Source organism: Pleurodeles waltl, chromosome 4_1 (genome assembly GCF_031143425.1).
Source record: "Pleurodeles waltl isolate 20211129_DDA chromosome 4_1, aPleWal1.hap1.20221129, whole genome shotgun sequence".
Classification (NCBI taxonomy): Eukaryota; Metazoa; Chordata; class Amphibia; order Caudata; family Salamandridae; genus Pleurodeles; species Pleurodeles waltl.
In genome coordinates this window covers 59,093,594-59,106,356 of record NC_090442.1, presented here as the reverse complement: position 1 = coordinate 59,106,356, position 12,763 = coordinate 59,093,594, and the positions used below count along the sequence as shown (strand labels likewise).

The 12,763-nt window shown below is 42.7% G+C and overlaps 1 protein-coding gene across 1 annotated transcript in view; it reads right to left on the bottom strand.

The window, feature by feature from the left end:
• MPL (MPL proto-oncogene, thrombopoietin receptor) overlaps positions 1 to 12,763 on the bottom strand; it is a 71,785-nt gene that overhangs the window by 31,583 nt on the left and 27,439 nt on the right. The window contains exons 5-6 of the mRNA XM_069227345.1: positions 8,417 to 8,576; positions 3,589 to 3,697 (exon numbers count right to left, since the gene is read on the bottom strand). Coding sequence (XP_069083446.1) covers positions 3,589 to 3,697; positions 8,417 to 8,576 — 269 coding nt within the window. The remainder of the gene's footprint in view (positions 1 to 3,588; positions 3,698 to 8,416; positions 8,577 to 12,763) is intronic.

The window sequence follows — 12,763 nt, the reverse complement described above, 5'->3', positions numbered from 1 at the left end:
CGATTTGGACTGCTTCATGCTCTGCATTTATACAGCTGCAAAAACAACAAGGTGATGGATGGAATGCTTGAATTAATCCCAGCCACTGGCAATCACTTGAGGATCCCAATCCACTGCTTTCTTGCCCAGCTTGCCACCCCAGCCATATGCAAATCAGTCTGACCCAAGCATCGTGGGACCGGTTTCGGCATATCACCCCTCATCAGCCCGGCTAGCTTGAATCCACTGCCACAGGGAACCAGGGACTGGGGGTGAATGTTTGACATTGTTCAGCCTTCCGTCCATCCTCTGTTCTTTTTGCAGTTGTTGCCCTAACTGAGTGATACCCCAAAACCATTTCCATGATGCTTGTTTCCGGTCCATGGAGGACCTGGCCTGAGATTTGGGGCTGGAATGTTCCCATGGGAAGCAGGGTCAAGCCTGATTTGCATAAGGCTGGTCCCAAACTGGAATGGTGTGGTGAGCAAAAAAACTATGGATACAGGCCCAGATCTCTGACTCATGGTGAATGTTTGACATTGTTCAGCATTCTGTCCATCATCGTTCTTTTTGCATCTGGAATTGTACAGAGCATTAAACTTTCTTTAACTCGCCATGAAGAGGCTCTGAAAATCTGTTGTCAGCCTATATATATCATCTTTGGTTTATGGAAAAAGGACAATCTGATAAAAAAGTGTACATTTTGTAACAATCTAATTGAACATTGAACAAGGTAATATAACCCTTAGATGATTTTGGAACAAACTTGTACAATCCCACCTAGAATTTCCTATGTAACTACTGCTCAAAGGCAGAGTTCACGCCATCCACATAGGGTTTTCTTCCTGACTGTGTTTTTACACATCAAGTAACCTGGCCAAGATTTTTTTTTTTTAAATAAGATTAACAATTTTGCACAGTCTAGCACCCATTGCCTATTTTGGTGCTTTTGTGCTGCCATACCAAGCACTTTATTCAGTGCCGTCCTGACATAGCTCCTGATGTACAAAAGGGTTTTTCCTGTTTTGTGACTTTGGGAAAATGTGTTAGTACATATGGGCCATAGTTCAAGTCCTGACTAAGAAAAATATTGTGTACCTGAGACAGCAATGGCAGTCTTAAAGCATCATCAGAAGTGGAAGGCTCCTGCAGGCTTTGTATGTAAACCTTTCTTGCAGGGTTTTAAAACAGTTAAAAAACAGCAAAATGAATCAGGATTAGTACTGCTTGCTTATTTACACAATTTATTCCTAACTCAAGCCATAATATTTTTTTAGGTCTCAATTTTGAAAGATGATAAAGTCCCCTAAGGAGACTATTTTGCAGCCAAACCTACTGGCATTCCGCAGCACAGTCCTGCTCCATAAAGTGTGATCTTTTTATGTTTATTACTTTTTTGCCATATAATATGTATTTTAATATGATTTTATTTTTTCTGATACTAGGTATTTATGTTTTGTATAAAACAATTTGGAGGTGGCATGCTATTTGTAGTCCCTCCGGAGTCCAACACTTTCCCTACTACTGCTTATACCTGAGTGGAAATAGTGAATCTAACACCTTTGGAGTCCAACTCTTTCCCTAATGTTGCTTAGATTTGAGTGTGAATTGTAAATCGAATCCCTCTGAAGTCCAACACTTAAGCTACTGTTTATTAGGATGGAGTGGGATTTGTAAATTAAGCCCTTGCATAAGAAATACTTTATATACATTTTCCTAAATAGTGTTTATGGAATGTTTTTGTATTGATATTTAATATTGAATGCTTTTTTTCCTTATATGTGTATTTATATTATTTTTCAAAAATGTTTGTTCTTAAAATGAAATGTGTTTACATTGATTATATTAGTTTAACTATTCATTATATTGTGTATAATATGTTTTATACATTTTCATTTCTGTTAATCTTTTTATTGTAATTCTTGTAAATATATTGATAATATTTTTATCACGTACATTATAATATATATGATATATTCTGTATATATTATTAAATATATATTATAATATATTTTATTTATTTTGTATTGTACATAATACAGCTTTATGTTTCTTTTGTATATTTAATGTAAAGTGTTAAAAAAACTATTTTATAGGTTTGTATTAATGTGTACAATTAGCTATATATTTCTGTAGGTTGTATATTTTTTATTTTAAATTTGCTATACTGCTTCTGTTTTAATTGAAAGGTTTTTAAAAATATGTATAAACAAATACACTGAAATAACAGAATAAAACTATGTAATTTTCATTATATCACATTTAAGGATAATAATATTTTAAATATATTATTTTCCTGCCTATATTTAATTAAAAAAACAATATTCTTACCTTCTTTTGAATAATATTACCTTCAGCTGTATTCTTTACACAATAGTTTTGTTATTACTATTATCATGAGATTAAGGTAAACACAATTTTAACACAGTATTTATGTACCCTGATATCTTTGCTTGCAATATTTTGTTATTCAATCCCCATAATGAATCCGAAACAAGTTACTGGGGTGGAAGGAGCAGATTGCTTTTATCAAACGTGATGGGAAAGGCCTTACAAATGAGCAACAGCTGAAGGAGGCTGACCAAAACCAACCACGGACAGAAAGGGACTGACCTGAAACCCCGTTTCATGTTTTTTTTTAAATTGCCTCACTTTCGCCAAACCTAAAAAGGAAGGTTATGCCGTTCATGGCTAATTTGGAGCATGGATGACACATAAGTGCCAGGGCCTGTGTCGGGAGGCCTCTCCAGCTTGCACTACACATTGCCAGTGACGGTACTAACACAGCTACTAAACATCAGACTCCTACAAGTGTGACAATAAAGACTATTCCAGACCCTCAAAGCTATATGATATGCTAAGGTGGCAGATATAATGCCATTTGTAATATATGTCTAAATAATAAACAACTATTGTGTGCTCATCTCTGATTTACATAACCAGCACCACCATGTGGCAGACTTTCATAAGTGCCAATGTTGACAATTAGGTGCCAGTGCCGAGCACCGGAAACCACTGCCTCAAATTAAGCACTGGATCCATTTGGACCAATTATTGGTGAGGCCTCATCTACAGAATTGTATTCAGTTCTCGAGGTCTCATCCGTAAGCGGATGAAGATGGAGTCAGCCAAAAGATGGATGGCCAAGATGACGAATGATTTAAACCACATGTTCTCCTAAACAACAAAATGGCATACACTACTTTCTCTCGGTGTCTTGGCTACTGCCAGTTGCTCAGCTATAAATAAGTTGCCTCTTCTTGATACCCATTGTTTGCTAGTTACTTGGGCATCAGAATTTTCAGTGCAGGCACAGCAGCTGTGAAAGTAATCACCCAACAGGTGTTGCCCAACCAGTCAAGGCGTTGTCTAGCAGGGAATGTATTACCCCACTAGGAAAGGCACTGTTCAAGGCTAGATGTTTTAAAGTGTAAGGCTATATCTTTTAAGGGATCAATCCAGTAAAGAAAAAAAAGTTATTTTTACCCAAATTCACAAACAAATGGATTCCAGAATGTTCCTTTGTTTAGTGACGTTTGAGTCCTGTGATGACACCATTCACTGGATGGTCTCTCTAAATATGCACATTTCAGGTGCTCGGCAGCTCACCTGTGCTGGTAGTACAGCTGATGGGAGAGGAGTCCCTGGTACTTTCCATCGCTCCACTCGCAGGTCACGTGCACAAGGTCAGGGGTGGAGCAGTTCAGCTGCAGATCATCTGTGGAGAGAGAATTAAAGAGACAGTTTGAATATTTGATGCTGGGGAGGCCAAGGGGTGTCCATCATCTCCAAATACTGAAGCATGCTGAGTGGATCTGAAGGGGCTCGTTCTCTTCATGACCACTGACTACAGATTTGTTTGAATGACTCTATGACTGTGACACCTTCCTCCTCTTGAGGAAACAGAGGCATGCAGAGCTTGCAGAATTAAATGTTCCTCTCTGTTGCTTGTAGTTTGTTAACCTGTGACTGTATGAGCAGCCACCACCTGCCTCTATGTGAGATGGAGGTTGCTCTCCTCTCACTGTTGCTACATGGGCATTAGTCTGACTGATTCTGCTAACTGGTGCTTAATTTGTAAAACAGTACATTCCAGTGCCCCTGCCAGGAGGCGCCTCAGCACCTTGCACCACCCACTGCCCCACCAGCGCTGCTAGTGGCAGTATCAGCACAACTGCTAACCATCATATCCTACAGTGTGACAATTCAGATTATTCCAGGCCTCCAAAGAAAACAGGATGGCGTGGGCAGCAGGTATTAGTAATTTTTAATATATATTGATGTAATGAACAAATGTTAGAGTCATGTCTAATTTAGACAAACAGTGCCACCATGTGGCAGACTACCAAAGGTGCCGGTGTTGACAATTAAGTGCCAAGCACCATAAACCACCGGCTCAAATTAAGCACTGTTTTTATTTAATTTTTTCAAGAATGATCTTTGAAAATAATTTGTGCAAGTTGACATAACCTGGATGATAGCGATCAGTCCCCTGCTGCAGTGGCACCCTGACAGCGGCCCGGCACTTGTTTTTTTTTACAAATTAAACACTGAATAAAAATGAATGTAAGTAGCATCCTCCCGATTACTTGGGTGGGTTTTCTAACAGTAGATAGTGGCTTGGCTTTGGTTGCACCCTAGATGCAGAGGCCACGTAGCATCATGGCGGTTTTATGATCTTTCCAACGTACTTGACTACCTCAGGCATGAGTTTTTGTGGGTGACAATATTAGATCTAGGATTTTCATGTAGTTTCATCTGTAAATTTACCACCCCTTACCTGAATTCTTGAATGTAGATCCCTAAAACTGATTCAACCATTGTCACTCTTAGGATTTTAACCCGTTTGGGGATTTGGTGGAGTTGTGTACTCATTCCACAGCTTTTTAACAGTTATTTGAACAACTTAAACTATACTCTGTTATAATGTTGTCAGTTGTCCTCTAAGTCGTGTGGCATTTCCCAGAGCTCCCGTCCTGAGATAGTAACACCCATATCTTTAAAATGAATGTTTAACACCTTGTCTAAGTTTGCACAGAACAATACTCTAAAAGTCATGTCGGAAAAAAGCAAGAGAATGGTTTATGGCAAAAGTACATGTTAGGAGAATTGGTTTATTGACAGAATTTCATTGGCAAAAATGAAATGTTACAACCACCTTCTAATTGCACTTGAGGATCAATTGTCCTGGAAGGGCATGAACCCACACTAATAGGGACAGAGCAAAGGCAAATTTTTATACCCTCTGATATTTTAATTCTAAATACAGATCTAATAGTTTACAAAGATTGTTCAATGTCCATCTCTTTTGATTACCTATGGAGCACATGTTTGATTTCTCTGTTTGAATCCACAATCAACAGGTTGGAATGGAGTATTTGTAAGGAGATAGTGGGTTTAGAAAAGAATCAGTAGCAAGTAAAGGATAATGCTAGAGACTGACTAAGTTCCAGTTGGGGTTGTGCTCATCTGGCAGGGCCACTGGAATTATCCGGCAGGAGAGGGCCAAATTATGTGGCAGGGTTGAGTAAATTATGCAGCAGGAAAAGCCAAATTATGCTGCATAATCCAGCACTTTTAGTGATGGTATTACGTTTTTATTTTGTCATTTTTACACTTGGTAACACTGTTTAGGCATAGGTTGCACCTCTGTAGTACCATTTTATACCCAAATATAGCAATAAGCAACAAAAAGGTGTCAAGTCCAGCTTTGCAAAGGGCATTTCACTGTGCAGCAACACATGTCACTGCATTTTTAGTAAATTTTACACCACTTGAGCCAGAAACAAAATTGTATTTTTGTTAAAATCTGCAGATTATGCGGCAGATGACGGATTATGTGGAAAATGCAGCAAATCTATAATTATGCGAAAATCGCCACGGCTACACAATAGCATCATTCCAGTAGCCCTGCCTTCTGTTTACCCTCTCCTATTTATTCTTTGAGCCGAGCCCTGTCTAGCTCACTGGGTCTCGTTATATAGAATTATTGATATGGTAACTCTTCTCTGAGGCTTCCACATCTCAGTGTCTGCCCACCTGAGAACTGTTTCTAGTTGTAATCTACATTTGTCTGAAGGGGCATCACATTCTCTGTGATCTCACTCTCTGCTCATCTAAGATGTGCTGAGACCCTGTAGACCTTCGGTAGAAAGGTAAAGGTGCATTTCCTTAAACTACACTTTGCCTCAATCAGTGCACTTTTTCCTCCTCTTACCTTCTTCATCCATTGACCATCCTCCTTCAGAGTATCTGGTCTCCTTTTCTTTCCCAGTTACTATTCTCACTGTGCCCTCCTATGAGTTTCTATCTTTCCTCTATCACCCCACCCTTTTCATCTTCTTCTACTCGCCCCTTCCTGACATCATTCTTCACTTTGTCTTCTCGCTCCCTTCACGCTTTCTTGTTCTTCAATTCACACTCTCTTGCCTTGATGTGATTTAGGGCTTGATTTAGATGTCAGCGGATGAATTACTCCGTGACCGATATCCCGTCCATTGAAATATCAATCCCATTCAATCCTATGGGATTTATATTTCGGCAGATGGAATGTCCGTCACCATTGTGACGGAGTAACTCGTCTGTCAACATCTAAATCAGGCAGTTACTCTTCCGAGCTATAGTTTCTCTATGTGTTCTGCTAACGTGTCCTTGAGAGGAGTTGCTGAAACTCTCTTTGTGCTTAATGTGGTCTGTGCACTAACACCTCTTGGTAGAGTGCACTCTATAAACAAATGTATGAATATCAAATAACTAATAAGGGCCTGGAATAGAGTTTGGCGAATGGGTTACACTGTCACAAATTTGACGGATATCCCGTCTGCCGTATTGCGATTTCCATAGGCTATAATGGAATTGGAATACAGTGGGCGGGATATCCGTCACGCGTGTGCGGAGTAGCCCCTCCACCAAACTCTAAAGCAGGCCCTTAGTTTTTGTATCAAACAACTTTTCAGCCTAGATTTTAAGCCTTCCCTTGATAACCCAACAGTTACTACTGAAATATTAAAATCAGAGGCCAAAGCAGTTGCCTATAAAATACTTGATGGGTCAGATGTGTGGTCAGTAGACATAGTAAGTCGATTGTAAATATTGTGGTCACTGATACCACAGCATCAAGTACTGAAATTCAAAAGTTGTTATGCATTCAATAGTATCATTTAACTCTAGTGGATGTAGTAGTGTCTGGCTGGGGGTGCTTAGTAATGAAAGGCTTCATCAAACACCCCACTATTGCAAAGAGAGGACTAAACACAAGATGTTTATATACAACAATCAATTGACAATGTTTGATTTGATTTCATGTGATTGCAAGAGTGAAATGTCTATCCTTACCACAAATTGCTGGAATTTAATGAAGAGTATTGACAGCGTTTTATTGGGTTGTTTGGTCGATTATTGTACTGGTTTTTACAAAGAATTGGAATGTGTTATTCGTTGATGATTGTATGGCATTTTAAATAAAAAATAAAAAAAAGGTAATAATACTATCTGTGACTCTGATTCGTCATCTGCATCCAAAGAACCCGAGTGGACCCGGTGCGGAGCAGGAAATGGGAACATCACCATCTCTATGACGTATTTCTGATTCTGGGTGCTCAGGCCAAGATTACCCCTTTCATTTCAGTCTGAAACCTAAAGTATCAAAGTGCTATTCATCCTGCAGTGGGGCCGCAGCCCAATCCTTAGTTATTTAAAATTGACTGGGAGTCCCAGTGGGTCAAAGAGACTTTCAGATTCATAATAGGATTTTTAATCTTCTTGGATGAGATTTTAAAGTTGTTTTTACAGTCATTTAAAACAAACAAACAAGCAAGGTCTAGCTCTATGAACATGACAGCGAGGTATGGACCAGATGTACAAAAGTTTTTAGCGGTCGCAAGTGGTCTGATTCACACGAACGGGCCATTTGCGAGCGCTAAAAAGCATTTTGGTATGTACCATGACCTTATTTGCGATTCAGTAACCTATTACCAAATTGCAAATAGAGTTTGTGAGTCAGTATTAGGAAGGGGCATGTTAAGGGTGTCCCTTCCATATACCAAATCGCACTGGTATGTAAGAATGTTTTGTGATCGAAATGCAGTTGCAAAACATTTGCATTTTGCCACCAACTTTAAGTTGGTGGTAACCCATTCACAAATGGGAAAAAACATTTTTATCTCCATCAGGTCGCCATCCCTGTGATTTTTGTGACTCCCAATGGGTCGCAAAGCAGGCCCTACCTCATAAATATTAATGAGTTAGGACCATGTACGACCAACTTGGAATCGCAAAACGTGTTGCAAAAATTTGCAATTAGGAAATCACAAATACAAACCTATGTACATCTGTCCCTAAATGCCTAAATATAAAATAACATTTAACACTCAACATAGTGAACAAGTGCCTTTATGTATACATTTTTACACAAACCCACAGAGACTTTGTCGCTCACCTGCATTGTGTGGTGTCACTATGGATACCACCTCTGACCATGGACCCCAGAATCCACTCAGTGACAGCTCGTCAGGCTTTGTGCGGACACAGACGTCGTAGACTACTCCGGGTTGAAGTTCAGAGAGGTCGTAGGTTACAGCATTTTCTTCAACTCTTCTCTAAGAAAACATCAGAGAACAGGTATGAGCGCCACCTAAAACTGTGAAGGGTAACACAGCAGATGGGATTGGAGGATGTGACGACGCAATGAACATCGAGGCTGGAGAGGAGTGACCTAGATGTTTATTGTGAGACAGGAGTGTAGGAGGCTGGACTGGCTTGTAGTGAGTACCTAGGGGTACTTACACCTTGCACCAGGCCCAGTTATCCCTTATTAGTGTATAGAGTGTCTAGCAGCATAGGCTGATAGATAATGGTAGCTTAGCAGAGCAGCTTAGGCTGAACTAGGAGACGAGTGAAGCTCCTACAGTACCACTAGTGTCATATGCACAATATCATAAGAAAACACAATACACAGATATACAAAAAATAAAGGTACTTTATTTTTATGACAATATGCCAAAAGTATCTCAGTGAGTACCCTCAGTATGAGGATAGCAAATATAAACAAGATATATGTACACAATACCAAAATATGCAGTAATAGTATTAGAAAACAGTGCAAACAATGTATAGTTGCAATAGGATGCAATGGAGACACATAGGGATAGGGGCAACACAAACCATATACTCCAAAAGTGGAATGCGAATCACGAATGGACCCCAAACCTATGTGACCTTGTAGAGGGTCGCTGGGACTATTAGAAAATAGTAAGGGTTAGAAAAATAGCCCACCCCAAGACCCTGAAAAGTGAGTGCAAAGTGCACTAAAGTTCCCCAAAGGACATAGAAGTCGTGATAGGGGAATTCTGCAGGAAAGACACAAATCGGCAATGCAACAACGATGGATTTCCAGTCGAGGGTACCTGTGGAACAAGGGGACCAAGTCCAAAAGTCACAAGCAAGTCGGAGATGGGCAGATGCCCAGGAAATGCCAGCTGTGGGTGCAAAGAAGCTGCTACTGGACAGTAGAAGCGGGAGATTCTGCAGGAACGACAAGGGCTAGGAACTTCCCCTTTGGAGGACGGATCCCCCACGCCATGGAGAGTTGTGCAGAAGTGTTTTCCTGAAGAAAGACCACCAACATGCCTTGCTAGCTGCAAATCGTGCGGTTAGGGTTTTTGGGTGCTGCTGTGGCCCAGGAGGGACCAGGATGTCGCCAATTGCGTCTGGGGACAGAGGGGGCGTCGAGCAAGACAAGGAGCCCTCTCGCAAGCAGGCAGCACCCGCAGAAGTGCCAGAAACAGGCACTACGAGGATTCGTGAAACAGTGCTCACCCGAAGTCGCACAAAGGAGTCCCACGTCGCCGGAGGACAACTTAGGAGGTCGTGCAATGCAGGTTAGAGTGCCGTGGACCCAGGCTGGACTGTGCACAAAGGATTTCTGCCGGAAGTGCACGGAGGCCGGAGTAGCTGCAAAAGTCGCGGTTCCCAGCAATGCAGTCTGGCGTGGGGAGGCAAGGACTTACCTCCACCAAACTTGGACTGAAGAGTCACTGGACTGTGGGAGTCACTTGGACAGAGTTGCTGGATTCAAGGGACCTCGCTCGTCGTGCTGAGAGGAGACCCAAGGTACCGGTGATGCAGTTCTTTGGTGCCTGTGGTTGCAGGGGGACGATTCCGTCGACCCACGGGAGATTTCTTCGGAGCTTCTAGTGCAGAGAGGAGGCAGACTACCCCCACAGCATGCACCACCAGGAAAACAGTCGAGAAGGCGGCAGGATCAGCGTTACAGAGTTGCAGTAGTCGTCTTCGCTACTTTGTTGCAGTTTTGCAGGCTTCCAGCGCGGTCTGCAGTCGATTCCTTTGCAGAAGGTGAAGAGAGAGATGCAGATGAACTCGGATGACCTCTTGCATTCGTTATCTAAGGAATCCCAAGAGACAGAGACCCTAAATAGCCAGAAAAGAGGGTTTGGCTACCTAGGAGAGAGGATAGGCTAGCAACACCTGAAGGAGCCTATCAGAAGGAGTCTCCGACGTCACCTGATGGCACTGGCCACTCAGAGCAGTCCAGTGTGCCAGCAGCACCTCTGTTTCCAAGATGGCAGAGGTCTGGAGCACACTGGCGGAGCTCTGGGCACCTCCCAGGGGAGGTACAGGTCAGGGGAGTGGTCACTCCCCTTTCTTTTGACCAGTTTCGCACCAGAGCAGGGCTAAGGGGTCCCTGAACCGGTGTAGACTGGCTTATGCAGAAATGGGCACCATGTGTGCCCATGAAAGCATTTCCAGAGGCTGGGGGAGGCTACTCCTCCCCTGCCTTCACACCATTTTCCAAAGGGAGAGGGTGTAACACCCTCTCTCAGAGGAAGTCCTTTGTTCTGCCATCCTGGGCCAGGCCTGGCTGGACCCCAGGAGGGCAGAAGCCTGTCTGAGGGGTTGGCAGCAGCAGCAGCTGCAGTGAAACCCCGGGAAAGGCAGTTTGGCAGTACCAGGGTCTGTGCTACAGACCACTGGGATCATGGGATTGTGCCAACTATGCCAGGATGGTATAGAGGGGGCAATTCCATGATCATAGACATGTTACATGGCCATATTCGGAGTTACCATTGTGAAGCTACATATAGGTAGTGACCTATATGTAGTGCACGCGTGTAATGGTGTCCCCGCACTCACAAAGTCCGGGGAATTGGCCCTGAACAATGTGGGGGCACCTTGGCTAGTGCCAGGGTGCCCTCACACTAAGTAACTTTGCACCTAACCTTTACCAGGTAAAGGATAGACATATAGGTGACTTATAAGTTACTTAAGTGCAGTGTAAAATGGCTGTGAAATAACGTGGACGTTATTTCACTCAGGCTGCAGTGGCAGGCCTGTGTAAGATTTGTCAGAGCTCCCTATGGGTGGCAAAAGAAATGCTGCAGCCCATAGGGATCTCCTGGAACCCCAATACCCTGGGTACCTCAGTACCATATACTAGGGAATAATAAGGGTGTTCCAGTAAGCTAATGTAAATTGGTGAAATTGGTCACTAGCCTGTTAGTGACAATTTGTACAGAGAGAGCATAACCACTGAGGTTCTGGTTAGCAGAGCCTCAGTGAGACAGTTAGGCACCACACACGGAACACATACATATAGGCCACAAACTTATGAGCACTGGGGTCCTGACTAGCAGGGTCCCAGTGACACATAACAAACATACTGAAAACATAGGGTTTTCACTATGAGCACTGGGCCCTGGCTAGCAGGATCCCAGTGAGACAGTGAAAACACCCTGACATACACTCACAAACAGGCCAAAAGTGGGGGTAACAAGGCTAGAAAGAGGCTACTTTCTCACACAACCCCCCCCAAACGAAGGACAATAAGGCTAACCTTGGCCAGTTGAGACTTTATTGTCTAAGTGGTGATAAGTAGAGAGTAGCTCTGCAATAGACTGGTTACTCCCTTTATCATCCACTATATGGTTACTTCCCTGTGGGGATGTAAACCAATCTGTTTGAAGTTTTTTAGCTAAGCAACAATGTGAAGATGTATTTTCAGAGTTTCTATCAGTAAGTTTTAGTTTAGAGCAGTGGGAATTGTCCACTGAACCTATTTGTAGTGATGGAAATGCCAGACAGGGATGCTGTCTCAGAAAAGCCATGGCTGGGCAAAAACTTTGTCCATATGGCTGGAAGAGAGAACAGGGATGCTGTTTCTCTTGGGTTGGAGCAGGGCAGGGATGCTGTCTAATGAGCTCCACACTAGGGCAGGGATGCTGTCCTAAGTGTTGTGAGGCAGTGCAGAGTTTCTGCACTAAAGTTTCTCTGGGAGGGTTGGAGGGATGCTCCATGTTAACTAAAATGGTGCTCTTTTTCTCACCAATGTTAGTTATCCCACAGAGAGGTTCTTCTACCTCAGGGAGTACAGCTTTGCCAGCTGATGCTTCCCTTGGAACAGGTGCCACCCCAGGAGAGGTTTCTCCCACCACAGGAATGGTATCCTGAATGGCAGGGTGGTTAGGGGATACTGTGATACCCTTTTTACCTGTTGATGGAGAGGGATCCTGAGTTTTCAGGCCTTCTCTCCTTTGCTTTTTCATTTCAGTAGAAATGAGAGGGAACAATTCCTCTGGGATGCCCAGCATGGCTGCATGGGCATAAAACTCTACATCAGCCCAACCTGAGGCCTCTAGGTCATTACCTAGGAGACAGTCTACAGGTAAGCTAGGTGATACCACCACCTGCTTAGGGCCAGTAACTCCACCCCAACTAAACTGAATTATAGCTAAGGGAAGAAACTTAGTGGAGTTATGGACATCAATAA